At 37.5% G+C, this 19,954-nt stretch overlaps 1 protein-coding gene across 2 annotated transcripts in view; it reads right to left on the reverse strand.

Annotated features, from left to right (window-relative positions):
- LOC108978933 overlaps window positions 1–19,954 on the reverse strand; it is a 95,080-nt gene that overhangs the window by 18,405 nt on the left and 56,721 nt on the right. For both annotated transcript variants that reach the window (XM_018949452.1, XM_018949451.1), the window contains exon 6: window positions 16,406–17,045. In XM_018949452.1, coding sequence (XP_018804997.1) covers window positions 16,406–17,045 — 640 coding nt within the window. The remainder of the gene's footprint in view (window positions 1–16,405; window positions 17,046–19,954) is intronic.

Consider the following 19,954-nt stretch of genomic DNA (forward strand, 5'->3'; position numbering starts at 1 on the left):
CTCTACTCGTCACCCTGATCACTTTGGTATATATAACCCTATACCTGACTCTTTTAGTTTTAGGACTTACAAACAACCGTTATGTGAACAAAACTATAATACTCTCTTTAGCAACTTTGTTGCGAGAGTATAAAAATAATTCGTGAAATTTAACATTGATTTTTTTTTTATAATAATTTGCAGAAATAAAATAATTATTTGACAATTTTGGCAAAAGAATGTGCTTTCGGTATACTCATAAAGTAGCATTTACTAATGTGCGCATACACAAAAATTCTCGCACTTTAAAGCAAAATAAAGTAGCAGCTGTCGCATGATGGATTTAACCACAGATTAACCAGGCTAAATGTGTTCGGTTAAGTGTCGGGGCAGTGACATATACCTGTGATTAGATGTCCACATAAACAAGCGTATATATATAAATACACGCATGTGAACACAAATAAATGTTAAATGGCTGCCTTGTTTGCGCGCCGTTCAAATCAACATTCATAATTCCAAGTGTTGGCGTGCCAAATTCACCAGCGACAAGTGTATGTATGATGCTGTCAACACATTGACACCGAACAGGCAAAATACAAGCGTCGAAATGTTTAGCATACAACAGAGTTTCCTTTCTCATTTTCCATGCGTTTCCCAGCTCTATGGAACAGCCATTAACACTTGCGCCAGTGTGTAAATAAATAAGCATTTGCAGCGGATGTCTACGGATGTATGTGTGTGTGGGTACCTGCAAGCCCCATGACATTACGCAATCACCGAGGCATTACTTTTTGTTTATTCAACAATTTATTTGTCGTTTGCTGTGCGCCATTTTGGTTTAGGGCGGTCCCACTGAGCCTCTGTGTGTATGTTTGTGTGTGTGGCAGTCGCTTGGTTTAATTTTTATTTATTTAACGCGTAGCAAACCAACACATCCACACACTACACACGTACATAGGTGCATGTGTGTATTTGTATTTGTTGTTGTACAAAAGTGCGTGTTGTTTCTAATTTATTTTGTTGATTTTAATTTCGCTCTGCGCTGTGCGTTTAGCAGCAGGTACAACAGCCGCACTGGTTTAGTTGCTCATACGCCCGGGGTCACCAAGCAGAACGCATGTACAGCTGCGTCAACAAGTTCACACCTTTCACGGTTTACCTTTCTTGTTTTATGGCGGGGGGCGCTTTTGTGGCGCAATTTCCTGGCAGGCAGGTGTTTCATTAATGAAGCCTTAATGAATGTGCATGAACAAACGGGTTTGTAGCCTTCAAATAAACAAGGAAAATGGAGCTTAATGCTGTGGGATAACTCTGAAAGCATCAAGTCCAATGAAATGCCGTCTATTAAAAAACAAAAAAAAAAACTTCTGAAATGCATTCAATTGTAATTTCTTATTTATCATTTGGGTTCTCAGTTCGTGACTCCGACAATTGAGTTTGCGCTGGTCTCCATAAAATGCTTTAACATTGCCTGACTTCTTCACGTTCAGAGCTCAAACTTTTTTATTATTAATATTTTCATGATTATCCTAAATGAGTTGAAAATTCAACAGAAGTACTTCTCCTTCTCTTCTTGCAGTCTGATAATTCTCCAAATTCTTTGGTTTATCGCTGCCGTTAGAAGAGCCAGTAATAACATGCTATCTGATCATCTACCTGATGCTCTAAATTTTGAATATTATTACTTCAAAGTAATCCCCTACAATTGCAATACACTTATGCCAGTGATCATAGCATTTATTTATGTCCTTTAGAGCCTTCTTGGATTCAGTTTTTATACCCTCATTGAGTCAAAACAACTCGGAGTGATCATGTGAATTTGCTGAATAGCCAGAAGTTACACGTAGGTAAATCAGGCGAATGCGGTGGTTTGCGACACGATATTAGTTAAAAAAGCGGCAAAATGATCACGAATAACCAATGTGATATGAGATGGTGCATTATCGTACTTTTTTTGTTTAATAAATTCAAACATATAGTTCTGAAATGGCGACAAGTATCTCAAATACTAATGAATATTTTGAAATTACCCGGTTCCAATGGAATTTATTTTGTTCGGGTACCTAAATGTTATTCCCTATTTTTTGGATGTAATATGCATATAGAAGGTGCTTTCCAAAGTAAACAGAACTTAAAAAAAAAAAAAAAAAAAAAAAAAAAAAAAAAAAAAAAAAAAAAAAAAATCAGAACAAATGATTTTTTTGGCAAAAGGCAAAATCGATTTATTTTATTCAACATAGCTTTTTGCACGGTCCAAAAGCATGTCAAACAAGTAGTTTAGCTCGTTGGCCGGTATGGCCGCCAGTATGCCGGTGCAAGCCTTTTGACGCCAACGTTTGCATTACGCTTGCCTTGAAAGGAAGAGCTCCCGCGGTGACATATCAGGTAAATACGTTTAGTGGTTAATGATTAAAATGTGATTTTTGTCAAATAATCGGTCACAAGCGTCGAATCGAATGTTGGATTATGAGCGATTTTTGGTCGTCAGTCAATTTGTGCGGAACAAACCGTGCACACATCTTTTGTAAGCCAAAATGCGATAAGTTGATGTTTTGGAGATGTGTAATGTAATTTCCATGAATTTGAATAATGATTTCGGCTGATTTTTATGAATTTACACACAGTTTCGATGGAATTTCTGGTGATCACGGATTTTGGTTGTCCCAAATGTTGATCGCCATTTATGTCCTCACGACCACTTTGAAACTATTCGTGCTGTCTGCTACCGGATAGGCAATCATCGCCATAAACTTGTTTAATCAATGTTTTGCTGGAAACTCATTTTTGCACAGATGAAACAAACATACTGACACTTAAAATGCAATAAATTCACATCCAATCTATGAAATGTCTTGAAATTCTCTGTGGAAAATTGATAAAGATAGCAGATTCTAACGCACCAGTCGATATATAGATGGCGCCAAGAGGAGTCGCTAGATTCGAAAAGTCCTGTTTACTTTGGAATTCACCTTGTATGAATGCAGATATGCATAATAAATAATTATAATGAGCAAAAAATAAGTCACAGTTCGCACTGTTCTGTCTATGCTTATAGAATTTAAATCTCATCATTCGACGACAACTTCTTCCCAGCAAGCATTCTCTTGAGATCTGCGAACAGAAACTAGTCGCTGGGGCCAGATCTGGAGAATCCAGCGGATGAGGTAGCAATGCGAAGCTCAATTCATGGATATTTCTCATATTTTCTTGCTGAAAAAGCAATTTCTTTTCTTTCTTTTGTCCTTCATACGGTTCAATATCATTACATACTTAATACTCGCTGTTGATATTACATATCGATGCAAAAACTCGGGTTTGTTACGCTTGAACATCTCCAAAAGCTGATCCGGATCATAAACTCGTCGTAGTTTTTGGTCAAACATGATTTCCGGCCACACACACTTTGCGCAGAGCTTTATCATACTCAAATATTCGTTAATAATATGATATACACATTCGATTGATGTTTTTGGAGTGTCTGCTCTTATTTTTATGAACTTTTTCTAAGGACTTTAGTCCCATCATACTGAAAACCGATGTAGAAATATCTCAACACAACCTTCTTTATATGCCCCTTTTTGCGAGATCAAGCTTCAATGAGCTGGTGAGAATACAAATTAAACGCCTAAGCAGATTTATGTCGCCTGAAGGCGATTTGTCGTTTTACAACATCGAGCACAGGAGTTGTGCTTCATGGCTTGGCAAATCTAACCTTTATTCCCAGAATAAGTTATGAAGTTAGTCCTTTTTTGTATTAATGATTTATCCTCTTAAGCTGGGCAGCTGTTGTCTTAGTCTTATTGTCTTGTTCTTGAAAAGATGGAATATAATGTATCCGTTTGAGAGCCAAATTTTCTTACTGTATGTTTTTCAGGAATATGTGTATACGATATGTTCGTCAGTCTTTGTATAAACATGTTTCACCTGAGGTGCTGACAAGAATACGCACACACCATTATATTAATAATTAAGTGCATTTCATGCAGATTTCATGAGAACAGCAAATGAAATTGTTAGAAAGGAACATGAACGCCAGTTAAATTATGACCATTGTCGTTTTGCATAATTTCAATTATGCGCCAGATACGTGTATAACGGTGTCACTGACAGCCCTCCCATGGGTGCGAAAACACTGCGACAGCAACCAAAACACCAACATACGCTGCGGGCATTTACTAGCAGCAAAGCTTTTTGTCCCACTTCTCTACCCACACACATGCATAAAAGTATATGGATGTGTGCGGGTATGTGTGAATAAATGCGTTGCACGCTTAGAGTCCCTATTGAGAATTGGGAATTTTGCGCGCAGTATGCCAACGAGGTGGGAAATAAATGGTGGCGACGCTAACAAGTGCCACAGTTACGCCTTATGTATTTATACATAAATGTATATAAAAATTTATATATAATGCATATGTATATATACATAGGTATGTTTATATATTGGTTCACATAAAAGACTGTGCTTCGTTTAGTGTTGAGATATCAGTCACTTTTCGTGAAGCATACATTTAGGCGCAATACATTACTAAGCCTCAAAAGCTAGCTCAAATGTGTGCTTATGATTGAGTGAAGCTGCTGCATTCGCTTAGTGTATGGCAAATGTGTAACTTTCAAGCTGACAACAATCAAACCAAAGCGCACTTGATGAGCCCACACGAAAGCGGCTCCATGTATGCTTACATGAATGTGCACTAAGCTGACCCCATTTGAATCGTATTCGGGTGAGGTAAGCTAAGGATAAAAACACACGGATATACTCGTACACTGCAACAGACATGGAAGCGGCTTAAGTTCACACAAAGGCATAATCACAGAGTCGGCTTTTGCATTTCTTGCATGCTCAGGGTGAGACTTTAGATTCGAACGCTCATTATATGTGGGAAAGTATTTTCGCTCTTCCTTGTTTATGTATAAATCGGTTGTTCATCCATATTTATACTAATTTTTGCAAATGTCACATGTCGTTTCATCCCGCTCTGCCTTGTCCCCGATTGCCTGCGGCAGGAACTAGAATTTTGTTTCAGCACTCATTACAGGGATGTGCACATAAGCATATTATCTTACCTGATTTTTGCACTTGCTAGCATATTAAAAAAATATAAATGTATGAGGGCAGGCACTGTTAAGCGCCTCCGCAAGTTATGTGTGCAACAAAGCGTGTAATCCAGCTCGGCAACTTGTTATTTGTGCGTTCTGCCTTAACTGGAGCAGGCAACCATTAAGCTAATTTGTACTCAGGCGCTTGCATATAGTTATATAAATATAATATATAACGGTTTAATACTTGTATAATATGTATGACGATTTACGGGTAGATTGAAAAGTTACTGCGCTAACAAATGGTGATGTAAAATGCGTCTGTATATGTGTGGAATTAAGGGTAATCCACTCTCTTTCACATGTGCAGGCGCTTTTCAACATTTCCCTTTCTACAAAATACTTAGGCTTTTAATTAATTAGGAAGTTAATTGTGAGCATAATGGGGAAATGGAATATTTAAAGTTTTTCTATGGAAATATTTCAATACCCGCACTTTCATCCATATGTAATGAGAGTAGTAGTTATTCATTAAATATGGATGAAAATACGTGTGTGGTCTTGAGTTTAATACCAAACCGAAAATTTGAATTTCCAATTCGCTGAACTAAAAACTACTAGAAGTAGAAAAGTTTATACAATTATTTGTTTATTTAAATTAAGGGGTTTACTATATATTCCACTTCTAGCAAAAATATTTGGTGCGTTGATAAGACTGAGGCAAATGATAAAAATTTGTTGACTGGTCAGGGTGGTCTGCAGTTTCAAGGCAAGGCGTGCAAGGAGTTAGAAGACTAAAAGTTTTACATCATGCTAGATGTAGATAAATATTGACAAGCTTTGTTCGGTATAAAGAGCGACAAATCTACGTCAGGCGAAATTTAAAACCATTTTTGGACAAAGTTATGGGTCAACAACCTTTCCAAAATTCACCTTTCCACAATAAACTTTATTATCTATTTACTTTCGTTAAGAGGATTTCAATAAAAGATTTAGATAACTGTACAGAGGATGTAAGGGAAAACGTGAGGAAGTCAATCAGCTCGCAATAAAAGAATGCCTCAGATCGAAAGCAGGAGAAAAGAATGCGTTTTTTATTGGTGGACGAATATCATTACGCGCCCAAGAAGAACGTCCTTTCATTTAAGACTGATCGACACAAGAAACAGATGCAGAAGTAATGCAGCATGAGAAATAGCTAATATTTACGCTTCCAAGGAAGAATTAAAAAGGGCAAAACAAAAAAAAAAATTTAAAAATGGCAACAAATTCGAAACGACTTAAGCATCATATTGTTGGTCTAGAGTATAAAGTCGATATGAAGAAATTAGGTGGCATGGCACAACAACTCAAATTCAATATAGTTAAAACAAACAAAATTATTTATGTTTTATTTTCTGCACTTGAAATAAGAGTCGAGGAAACAAGCCCTTTACAATCGAAGGGATCTACCTGATGGCAAGAAAATTTAAACCAAACAATTCATCTAGTCATAACAGCAGAGGTACTAAATGTAATAGCCAAAATCACCAAAAGGTATTCCTAGAACAGTGATCGACATAAGAGGATCTGGCACTGTGTTGGTGAGCACGAAAAAAAAGTAGCCCAGTGAGAAATTGGTATTAAAATTAAGTAAATTCTATAAGCAAAGTTATAAAATAAATTATTGTTCAATAAAATTTGAAAATTAAATATGTTTTCACTACGTTGGAGCAAAAATATATGAAAATATTCAATAAAACTAAAAGCTATATATAAATAAACGATTATTCAAGTCTCAGAGCAAATAATAAACAGATAAATAAGAAGTTCTGCAGTTCTCGAAATGAAGTGAATAATTTATATATATGATAAAATTAATTGTTTAATGTTATATCTTTAATAAATTTATCTATATCAAACTTTTTATGAAAATTTCTTTTTAAAATAATATTTTTTAAATGGGTTGAAGAAAATATATATTTTTCGTTCTTTTTCATCTAAATAATTAATAGTATAATGAAAATTAATAAAATGTGTTTTAAGGATATATTCCCTATTATTTTTAAAATACTTGGAAAGTAAAGGCATTGCATGGCACCAAAGGCATTTAAAGTCATAAAATATTTCTCTCAGGGCATATTTGGTTTTGCGCTATAGTCTTGCGCGATGTTAATTCGTTGCTGGCTCGACAACGACTAAACGATAGAGCGTAAGCGTACGTGTGAAGTTAGTTTGCAAAATTTTGCTATGAAATGCCGACCACTGTCCAAGAATGGTTTCACACCTTCTTCAAAACCGGTTTATCAACATAAATTTGTAAAATATAGCAGCTCGTTTAAATTAGTAAAGGAAAGGGTGATCCAGACAGCCCAACTGGAATCAAACTTGCTGCAGTTTCAATAATTTTCCAGCCGGGAAATTCGAAATATTACTCTGTGTAGCAAAGTTAAAGGCAGACTCACTGAGGTACAAGAAAGGAAGGCTAAGGTCAAGTGTAACCAAATATATTCTACTTTTGCAACTAGCAGGACTCAAAGCCAGGGAAATAGCATTTACTGACCGACATATTCGGCATAAGATTAGGTAGAAAAATGAAGTTATATACAGCATATGGGAGGCAGTATCAACACGATTTATCTATTAACTGTTATCATGTCGCAAAATAAGAAAATGCTTTCTGGGTTTTATAAAGGTACCTTACATACATTCACTAATCACATGGAGTAAAATCATGCAGATGTTCGAAAATCCTGATAATAGTTATATGGGATGGTTGGTCAGGTTTTCGCTCAATGCTTTCTATTTTAAACTGAAAAGTACAATGTTCTAGTAAAACATGCTCCTAATTTTTATTGACATAACTCGAACATAAGGAGTTTCGAAAATCTTTATATTACGCACAGGGTTTGTCCGGATAGTAATAGGACTGATTTGCTTCCGCTGCGACTGCACTTTTGAGTGTGCGCGCATCGACTGGATTCGGCAGAGGGCATTTCTTCAATAAATTATTTTAAATCGACTCAGTACTATTAGTTTCCGGACAAACCATGTATATGGGCGCTCAGGAAAGCATTGGCCCAATTCAACTCATTTTTAATACACAAAATTATTGTTACTAAGAAGTGTAGCTGTGAAAAGTTCAATTGCATTGTGTGAGTTACACAATGACCGATATTTTCAGTCAAAAGTCAGCTTTATATACTGGAATCAACATATTCGGTACATAGGGGGTTGAACAGTTTTGGTTGGATTTGAACAATTTTTGGCCATTGAACAATTTGTGGCATAATTTAAAGGTATTGTTCGTGCAAAGGCTTTCACCAAAAAGTAGGCGGTGCTAGGCGCATTGTCCAATTTTTATTTCCGCCTCCATAAAGTCTTGCCATACCATCTCGCAGGTAAAATTGATTGTCTCTATCGTATTTAGTAATTGTTTTGTTGAGCTCTTAGTAGCTTTGAATAGTAGCGTTATAAGGGGAGAGAGCGGGACTATCTTTCGATTTCATCAATTTTCACACTGTCCGTAGAAGTTCTTATAATATTCGTCCTGCGCGAATTTGGTTATTGTAGCTTTACTGGTTTAGGAGATATGTACGTTAAACTTATTATAGGGCAGTGGTCCGATTACGCCCATGTACGAACTCGAATTTTTTTACTAAGGTACTCACATAAAATGTTTAATCGAGATATCTAAATTTTTACTCAAGCAACAGTCACCCACATTTCAACTTTCCTCATCACCCTCATCATTTACAAATATATAACCCTATATATGTCTCGATTCGATACTTACAACCGTTAGGTGAACAAAACAACTATACTCTGTTGGGGAGATTTCAATGCGGAGGAAATATGTACATACATATACATATAGTTTGACTAGAATACGAAAATAACACATTTTGCAAATAAAGTCATTGTGAAAATCGAAGAAGTAGAAGATCCAGAAGTAGAACAAGAAATGGGCAAATAAAATAAATAAAGATTTTAATTAAATGATAAATGCTAAAAATTCAATTCATATTTTATAAAGCGATAAATGAGCCGTAATATTTTTACCTTTGAACTTTTTAAAATTTATTGGTGATTCGTAAAGGAAATCGCCAAACTTCGTTCTAATTAAAATACTAAGTTCTATGCTACACACATAGTAATTAGAAACTACCGACAGCTGTTTCTTGCTGCAAGCGAAAAACAACAAACTTTCCCAAACATTTAGATTTATAACGCAAACGAAGTTCGAAAACATATTTCAGCAAGTCACTACGTGTTTGTCGAGTTTCACAAAGTCGTAAATATGGAGAGCAACTAACATCGGCCAAGCTCACACGGACATTAATATCTGCATATGTTGCTTGGTGCGAATGACAAACACACACGTATCAATAAAGTTTGCGAAGTAATGCAAGAACTGCAACGCCGCATTGTTCTGTCCGAACTAACTTCGTGCGGCTGCGGGGTGTGGCTAAACCTGAGGACAAGCGTGTCTAAAACAGCAAACATATTAATGCAAAGGCACGGACTCACGTATGTGTATCTAAGTATGAGTGTATGTGTGCATGATGTTTCTCGAATTGATACTGTAAGAAGTTGTTTGCTGCTCAGTGCAGAAATTACCGTTGTTTTGTATAGCAAATTGCAGACTTGTTGTGGCTCTGGCTCAAAAATAATTGAAATAAAACCATACATAAGGCTTACAGCTGAACTTAAGTTTAAGCTTATATCATAAGTTAACACATATGTTGCTGCACCATACCAAAAGCAACAACAAATGCCTCAAGCAAATTAATCACTCACAGCCGAACACTTACGCTTCGCCCTCACCTCTGCTGACTCTCAAAGGTAGGGCAATTTTGCCTTTGTCTTTTCTCTCTTTTCGTTGTATTTTTAGCGGCGCGATCTTAATAATTAAATGCACACGTTAATGACAAAAGTTTTGCGCGAAGAGCCTATTTATTTTGCCTAAGTTCCGTTAAGTCGAAGCGAATGAGCCAACCTGCTTAGAGCGTGCGTCGGCCAGCGCCGAGAGTGTGAGTTGAACTTTTAAGCCAGCCAAATTTTACATCGTGACGAGCTCAAGCGCACACATACTCTCAAATATATGCGTATTTGTATATACTATATATAGAGCAGCTTTACGTCACGCCGCAGCATCACTGCACCGCAGCACGCAATCCAATATGGAAAAATTAAATGTTATTAGAGAAGTTGGAAGAAATTACACAAGTTTAATGCGTTCGGAAGTTTTCGCATTAAATTTTATTCGCCCTCAAGATGTAACCTGAAATAGCAGCAGTATTGGCAACAACCACTCTGTACAACAACAAATGCTAAAATGTAAAATACGCGAGTGCAAGTGTATGTGTGTATCTACATATGATCCCATATGTGGCAGTTGCGTCAAAGCAACCATAGTAACTGTAAAAGCTAATCAATACCAGCTTTCTAAGACGCTAAGCATCTTGTATAATATAATATTTTCGCAGGAAATACATTATGAGCGTATTCTGATATGTTCGTAATTATTACTGGGGAATAACGTGACAAAAGCACACAGTCTCATATTGGTTGACCGCCGAACGAAGGTGAGGCAGTAGGTAACTCAAAAGACACCGTGGGCCAACCGGTAGTATAGGGCATGAGACCTATGAGCGTTATGCCTGCCCTCTTCGTACAATCAGTGTAATCAGTAAGCCACTTCACAATAGTAATCCGAAAATACTTCTGCGTCATTTAGTGACCGTCGACGAAATATGGATATACTAAAAGAACAGGAAACAAGTAATAATCGGAAAAATTGCCACTGTTTCCTGGGTTTCAAAAGAGCTGCATTTCAATTTGTTTTTTTTTTGTTCGCAATTTCCACTTTCATTGAGCAACAGACCTTATCCTTATCTTACGAAAATTAATTTTATAATAATTCTTAATCTTCTTAATTATTGCTTGGCAGAGACATATGAACGAGAAACCTTAAGGTGAGACCCTTTTTTCCATCGAAAATAAATTTCGAACCGAAAACCCATAAGTATAAAATTTCACGATAGTCAGACGACAGGTTCGTGAGAGAAAAGGTTTAGTTTTTTTTGGAAAAAAGCTGTGTAATAAAGAATTTTGTGCACCAATAAAACACAATTTTTTTTTATAAACCATTTAGGGTTGAATTTTGGTAAAGAACTTTTTTTTAGAGAAGCTCCCGGCTATCAGCTGTACTTCCTTTCCAAATAAATATTTTTCCTAGTCTTCTTCTTTATTGGCGTAGACACCGCTTACGCAACTGAAGCCGAGTTAATAACAGCGCGCCAGTCGTTTCTTCTTTTCGCTACGTGACGCCAATTGGATATTCCAAGCGAAGATGAATAGAAAACTTTCCTCACTTGCGTGAACTTCTACACATGACTCCATCTTACAAACTATTAAAATACAGTTAAGGCTTGGTACAGGTTACAGGCTTTTTACCCAGTCTTCGAAACAGTTGTTTCGATGCTATTCATGATTAATGCCTTTAATTGACTCAATTCAATTTTCAAAAAACTTAACTAATATTCCTTGCTGACAGTTTGGCAGGTCGGAAGGAATTCGGAGTGCATTACACCTCGATAATCGAAGAGAATTGCCAACCCCACCTTTACTTTTGATCTGCTTTGACGTAGTTTTTCCAGCTTTACCTCACCTATGCCACGTTATTCGACCGACGTCTGTTTCCTTGTCATAAACTTAGATTCAAGATTTATCGCCAGTAATAATACATTTCATGATCTCTCCGGTAGCCGTAAAGCATTTTTTCTGAGACGTTAAAGCGACAGTATTTTTCGAAAAGATTGCGTGTTTTTGGAAACAATCGTGATTCTGAGTCCTAGATGATCTCTAAAATAGGTCTTCACTGATCCGATAGCCAGTAAGATCTCTGACTGTTTATCGTCGGTTCTCATACACCAATTGCTTTATTTGGTTCACGTGTTGATCACCAGTGGATATTGACGGGCGTCCTGGACGGGATTCGTAGTCAATGCGTGCTGGACCCTCTTTGAATACCAATCAAAAACACTTGCTTGTGATTATTACCAAAGGCCTCTTGCAATGCTCTGAACATTTCGACACCAGAAATTTGATTATATACACAAAATTTCAAGGAACTTCCTTCTTGAATATTTTCACTCACATATGAATGCACTTTATGTATTTTACAAAGCCAAGCGTACACATAACACTAATGACTATTCTGATGTGACGTTTGGCACATACATTTGTCACTGACAGTCAGCCCAACGCAGGAAAAAGAAAAATATTTCGGCGAATGAGTTTTCGCGCGAAATCTAAAGTAAAAAGTTTTACAACTTTTTGCCTACAGTAGGATGTCTTACAAGATTTCAGGAAACTTTTTGTTCCAAAAAAACAGATATATCCCTGGTAAAAGTCTGGTGTAACATTAAAAGCCTAACCGATATTGAAAATTTTTTAAATATACTAAATACGTTCCATTAACAAATATATTTCAAAAATCGATTAATGGCAGCAAGGAATCCGGACCTAGCAGTCAACCATCCATAGATGATCATCTGGTCATAAATTAATATTTTATCTGCCTGGACTTAACCCTTAAGTAACTTACTAGATGGACAAAATTTACGTTGACTCAATGCCGTCTACACAACTCCTTTCCAGTATAAACAGTTACTTGACAGCGATAAAAATTTATATTTTTGATGTGGTAAAGAGCTTCGTGCAAACATTCGTTTCTAAATGGTATCATCCGAGATGCTTGGAGATGCAATAAAAGGTTTGTGATGACTGGCAAAATAATTTATCAAATATATAGTAATGGTATTCCAGCAGCATTACATATCCTTTTAATGCAATCAGAAACACTTCTGAGTTCATTGAAATTGAAAGTTTTTTTAAGTCCATAACTTACCGCAAACAAATCACGCCAAAGCAGCGAAAGAGCAAATTCAAACTGACTATAAGTAATTTAATAAAATTAAAAGGAAGTGCGACCGTGAGTTAACGCAACAAAGCAATAAGCAAAATGAAATAAAAATTAGTTTTATTTCGCTCAAATTATTTGAGGCAATTTAATAAGCTGCCTCAACAGAAGACCTGCTCTTTCAGAATGTTTTTGGTTCTTAAATCTCACTCCTGAAGCGTTTAGTAGTTAGTGCTGTGAAATTCAAGTGGACGACCCCAAATATTCCGAGCACTCAAACGGAGTGAGCTTAAGTGACTACCACGAAGACCATGCCAAGCCCCGGCGTGCGCTATGCAATTGCGGCTAACAGTAATTTGGCACTGCCCGCAGTTCAAGGTCGCTTGTTCCCACCTTTTCAGCGCCAAACACTCATTTGCTGCCTGCTCCACTCTTTCAAGCTCAAACTAAATATACGACCGACATACATTCTTACATTTATTCCAAAACCCAATAACGAGCTGTATGTATTTATGTACTTATGTAAGTATAAGTTTCATAAAATTTCCTCGGTATCACGTGTAAGACCACAAAATGAGACCGCCGAATAAAGAACTATATTTCCACCGTGGTCTCACCACAGGCAAGTGTTTGCGTTGTTCCGCAATAAATTGTTCCTGCTGTTGTTGATGTTTTTAGAAAATCTCGCATTTCGGCACTTTCAGGTAAAAGCCTTGGAAGACATAACTTATTTAACACAATTTTATGTTGAATTTTGCTTGTCTTCTACTCATCATTTTTCGTCAATATGAAAATTATGAAAAGAATTCACAAATTTATTTACTCAGATAATCTAGGTTTCTTTGACTTTATACCGGATCAATTCAATCATGGAGTTGCAAATTCGAACTCAATTTCACCATCAAACTTCCTAACTATTGCAATATTTTCCAAGTCAAGGTTGCAGCCGTTAAGGTAACAGTTGATTTATTGCTCCAGAGTACAGCCTGCTTCAAAGAAGTTACCATCAACTGAAATAGCAGGACGGGGATACCAACCTTGGACTCATTAAAAGTGGTGGCTGGCTGGTCGGTGCTACTTCGGACTGAACATAGTTGGTGGTGTTCCCACTGGTTCCAAAATAGACCAAATTATGTACAACTTCAAAGTTATGACTGTCAASAGTGACGTGAGTGCCAAGTCGCGAGTGAGACGACTGTTTGTTTGATGATATGAGATATTTCGTCTTGCCCTCGTTTACTGCTAGACCCATTTGATTTGCTTCCTTGTCCAGTCTGAAGAAAGCAGAACTAACTGCGCGGGTGTTGAGGCCGATGTTAACAATATCATCGGCATACGCTAGCAGCTGTACACTCTTTTAAAAGATTGTAACTGCTCGACCAGCCGCAGGTTAAAGAAGTCGCACGATAGGCAGTCGCCTTGTCTGACACCTCATTTGGTATCGAACGGCTCGGAGAGGTCCTTCCCGATCCTGACGGAGCTTTTGGTCTCGCTCAACGTCAGTTTACACAGCCGTATTAGTTTGGCGGGGATACCAAATTCAGACATCGCCCTTTTTCGAGCTGTCGAAAGCAGCTTTGAAATCGACGAAGAGGTGCTGCGTGTCGATTCTTTTTTCTCGGGTCTTTTCCAAGATTTGGCGCATGGTGAATATCTGGTCGGTTGTTGATTTGCCATGTCTGAAGCCACACTGATTAGGTCCAAATAGTTTGTTGACGGTGGGCTTTAAGCTTTCACACAGTACCCTCGATAGAACCTTATACGCGATGTTGAGTAGGCTTATCCCACGGTAGTTGGCGCAGATTGTGGGATCTCCCTTTTTGAGGTTGGAGAGAGCATACTTAAATTCCAAGCGCTGGACATGCTTTCGACCGACCTTATTTTACAAAGATGTTGATTGTTTTGTTGGCTGCATGACATGTAGCACTGTGTTGTTTGAACCAGAGGTCGTCCACATCAACATTCTCTAATCGTTAATTGTGACCAATGATTTCCTCTGCCCATGGAGCTATCAAACAGTGAGTTTTTGATAATATAACGGTGTCTCAACAATGGCATCATCCCAAAAGTGACAATTATCAACTGTATTGTATATTGAAAACAGAAAATCGGGGGGTGAACTTTTAAAGTCCCAGCATGCCTATCTCATCGGCACTGTTTGCCACGATGTAGTAGCATGCCTGTAAGCAGCCCTTATGCCCAAGAAATTCCCTGTAAGCACCTTTTTCGACATCGAGGGGACATTGGGGTTAATAGGGCAACCCCAACTTGATAAAAAGCCGTCATGGAGGCAAATTATTGATGCTGGGCGAATGGAAGAATATTGACTAGAAGATACATGATCCCAAACCTGCCTCTTTATTCGGTTTCCCTCTTCAACCAGCTGACAAGGTGTAATATCTACGGCTTATCGTTGATAAAAATCGTTCATATATACCGAATATTGTAGACGATGCTGGTAGGTGAATGGCTGCGAGGTCTTCTCTAAAGCTCATGCAAGCAGGGTACGTAAATTGTTCTGAGCAAGGATACGCTCTCCCTCTTTAGCTGCATCCTTAGGAACTTGGATCACTGCGTCACAGAGCTCCATTTTGGCTGCTTTTATTTTTTAACGAGGACTATGGCTATGGGGAAAAGTCGCTTAAGAAAATGCGTAGTAAGCTTTTTCAGAGGTGTATCGAAACTAATAGGGAGAATTGTAAGGGTAGTTTTCTGTAAGGAGCTTTGCTTTAGGCTACCGGATCACGGTAGTGTATTTCTAGGTGTTGTCGAAGTAGCGGTAGACATACTGCTCGAAACCTCTTTCGTGAAGGTGAACATTCAGTCCGAGACCGAGCTAGTCAAGGAGTATCTGTTGGTTTAGTAATCAACACTTAGTTACACAACGAATTCTATCTCAGCGACAGCAACCTGAATTTACTATATTTGAGGACTACTCGCTCGGTTTTTTGCAGATAATTTTCCTCCTGACTCATTCCTTTCCACCAACTGTTGTTCTAAAGATACCGTTAATGCAAGTTTTGTCAAATAACAAACATTAAATTTAATTTTATAATAAATTAACAATAACAACTTTAGTTTAGGCTTCGTGAACTTCGCAATGCAAATTCAATTAAGGCAATGGAAATAAAATATAAATGTGCGTAGCTTTGTTTAGAGTCCCCAACCGATTAGTTGTGCTATTATGTGCGTATAAATTTATCGCAGCGGCAGCTGACTTGACAAATGGCTCCGATACTCGTGCTTGACTACGATGGCCGCCACATAAGAGAACAGGCGCATGGAAACTAGCATTGAAATTCAATTGAGCATTTGTAAACGATGGAGCTTATACAAAAACATTAGGGTGAATCTTAGACGTAAGATGAAAGTATTTTCGTCGGATTTTCTAAATTGCAATTCCTTTCTTTCTTGACAGCTGTGAAATGTCACCATTTTCCGAAACACCCTAATACATATATTTAAGACTAGACATACCCATAACATTGCACTGTCGCTCCGGACTGCTCGTTTGAACGGCAGCAATTGGTAGCGTTGTTGTTGCATTTATTGCCACCGTTGCGCTGGAATTGCTGCTTGCTCCCGCCGTGCCGCCGCCTCTTGCCGCCTGCTGTGAATTGCTGCTTGACTGCGTAATCAAATCGGCCTTATGCTGTTGCTGTTGTGCTTGTTGCTGCTCATCCGCGGTGGTGAGCAATATATCGATATTCACCACGCTGCCATTGTATTCGCTACTGTAATCATTGTAGGAACTGCGAAAGTAAACATTATCAATTTTGCTATTGTTATTATTTCTGACGGTGCCGATGCCGATGCCGACGCCACCGCCACCGTTCGCGCCCCTTGATGCGTTCGTGTCGTTTATAGTTTTTACTGCGGTCGTTGCGTTAATAGTTTGTGTCCCGGCGAGACCCGACAAATCTGTGCGACGTGCTGGTGTCGCGCTCTCTAACTCCAACGAATTGTTGTTATAATCAGTAAAGCTGCCGCTGTTGCTCCCGTTGTTGTTGGCGTTCATTTCGGTGGACGTGAGCCAGCGATGGAAGGCGTCATCCTGGTCTTCTTCGCTGCTTTCGCGATTAAACACATCCTGCTGCCGGAGTTCCGCCGTGTTGTCCTGCAGTGGGAGAAAGAAAAGAGAAATCGGTGTTGAGTAAATGGCGGGGATTTTCGTATTAGTGTTAAGTGCTCGGGAAAGTTTTGCGAAAACTTTTGTGCGTCTACGACGCTGGGGCATGACGATTGTAGACATTAAGTGCTTTTTGACCTTCGAGCGTATGCAGAGGATGGGTCAGCGGAAGTGTGGGCGTGTTTTGGGCGGTGTTGTTTGGTTGGCTGAATTTATTTGTCGCTTATTGGAAATTAAATCTTAATGCATTTAAAGGGAAATCTAATGAAATAGGATGCCTTGAGTAGTAAGCATTACTAAAGCCTTTTGCAGCAGGATTTCACTCGGAGTGCTATTAATTATTCGAAGCGAATGAAAAGGACATAAGATGCAATTACAAGTGGTGCTTATATAAATCGTAGGCAACGAAAGCATAGTTTTTAATAAAATTACAATGTTAGGTGGAAAACTGCAGATTCTCTGAAGCCAAGATAAGGAAGAAATGCGCACTTCGAATTCAAATAAAGCATCATTTTGATTTTATCATATTCTTCCGAATGAGATTGCCTTCAAAGAAAGGAAGAGAGGACGGATTCATTTATTCACCTGACCTGTCACTTAACGTGGCACTACTAAAGCTAAATTCATATGATTTTTAACTAGCCGTAACCCTTAAATGGCCCGTGCATAAAGCTCACAGCTGTGGGATCATTAGTTTGTGAATTTCTTCACTTTGAATGAAACATCTTTTTTTATTGTGAAAAAAATTGATAAAAAGCTATTTCGCATGTTGATAAAATATTGATTTTTCAAGGGAACAAATACGTTTGAAGCAACAACTTGGATTGATAACGAGTTGCGGTACATTGCCTTAGCAAAATCAACCATGAATGATTGGTGTGATTAGTTAATATGTGGTGAAATGAGCACAGAAGACAGTGAACGTGAATATATATTTTTACCGAAGAAAATATCAAGTAACAAAATAGTTTTGGACCACCACACAGTGAAGTTGTTCGAGACAGAGGACACTGTAAAGATATCAACTGAACAAAAACAACGACGAGTTGATGATTCGACCAGTGATATTCAAGCGTAACCAAATCGTTTTTGCTTCTATTAAAGCAAATTGTCTGCGTTAATTACACTGGAAGACACATAAATTGTGACATAGAAATACTTAGAGGTTCCTAATGCATTTTGATACCCTGAGCCAAATCTGAAAAGATAATTTGTATATCACCGACTGATATTCTGCAACTTGGTGCTTTAGATCTTACAATACATAACATTTTATTATATTGCATCATCTCATATTTTCAAGCGACTTAGTTTAAAGGCGATATTGGGTCATAACGGGAAGAAATATCTATTTGTGCCCTTCATATCATATGAAAATATGACAGTTCTTCTAGAGCATATCCAATATCATGAGTATGGTTCTGGAATGCAACTAGGATATACGAAATATTGTTGCTTTTTTTGCGAATTAGACTGTCGGGTGAGAGAATGCCATTATGTACAAAAGCAGAGGCCAGTACGTCAGGCACTTACTTCGGGACAAAAAAACATTACCACGCAACGTCTAGTTGATCCCAAAAAGGTATTACTACAACCTTTGCATATTAAATTGGGTTTAATGAAAAATTTTGTTAAGGCAATTGACAGAAATGGAAGAGGGTTCTTGTATCTGAAACAAAAATTTTTAAGAGTCAGTGAAGCAAATAAGAGAACTAAGGAAAGATAAACAGTTGAGGAAATTCTCAATGCAACTGAAATACGAGCCTGGAGTATCTTTGAAAGCGTTGTTAAAAATTTTCTTATAAATGTGAACGCTGACAATTACAGAGATCTTGTGACTGAACTACTTACTGCATATAAAAAACACTGTTGTCCCTTCAAATTCACTTTCTGAATTTTTTTCCCCCAAAAATTTAGGGGCCGTAAGAGACGAACATGCGAAACCAAGATATTTCTGCTATGGAGAAACGGTACCAAGGCAAGTGGAGTGCCAGTTTCCTTGCCAAAAACAAAATATCGCCGAAAAATATCGACAGTGCTATTTTAAAGTACTCTTTGGTTATTAAAATAATATAACAATAATATATCTCACACTGCTTTTTTGAACGAAAATCCCATGGCAACAAAAACAATTAAAAAAATAATAAAAAAAAAACTATAGGTGATAGAGCAAAAATGTAACTTTTTCCTGCAGTTAATTTTTGTTTCCCATTGTTATTGTTGAGTGCATTCACACAAAGGCTGATTCTTAAATTGTTCAAATATATACCATGTTTAGCATATCGTCGGTATTTCATTTCGTTTACAGCCTTTATCTGGTATATTGCTGATGCCAGTGAAAAAATTGTGGCCACATTTGATTGTGGCTACGATCTTAACTGCTAACTCATAAGGAGAAGTTTTTTGATAACGCGTATCCGTATTCCATCTGATATGCCATTTCAATTCAAACAATATATAATTAATTTCTAAAGCAGCTGGCAATTAATAAAATATTTTTTGGTTTGAATAAATGAATTTGCTGTTAGAAATTTTTTTTTTGTTATTTCACTTTATACGTAGCGAAGTATGTACCGACCGCTTGTACTCTATGTAACTCATACATTGACCTGCACCATTATACACAGTAAATTGGAGTTAAGGTAGTCTCGATACATGTCATGTCACTTACTAAATCATGTTCCTTAGGTCTCATTAAGGTACCTCATATTCAATCACCAATCATATGGAGCAAAGTCGACAGGATTTTCGAAAATGTTGGTAATACTAATATGGGGCTAGGTTAATTTTTCGCAAGTTTTCTATATATTTTCGGCACAACGATGTCCTGTTATCAGTAAAATATTAGGTTGTCAAAAAAGTCTTGCGGTATTTTTTTTTTTTTTTTTTTTTTTTTT

This window comes from Bactrocera latifrons, unplaced genomic scaffold, assembly GCF_001853355.1.
Source record: "Bactrocera latifrons isolate USDA-ARS-PBARC rearing strain unplaced genomic scaffold, ASM185335v1 scaffold_13, whole genome shotgun sequence".
In the NCBI taxonomy this organism is placed as follows: domain Eukaryota; kingdom Metazoa; phylum Arthropoda; class Insecta; order Diptera; family Tephritidae; genus Bactrocera; species Bactrocera latifrons.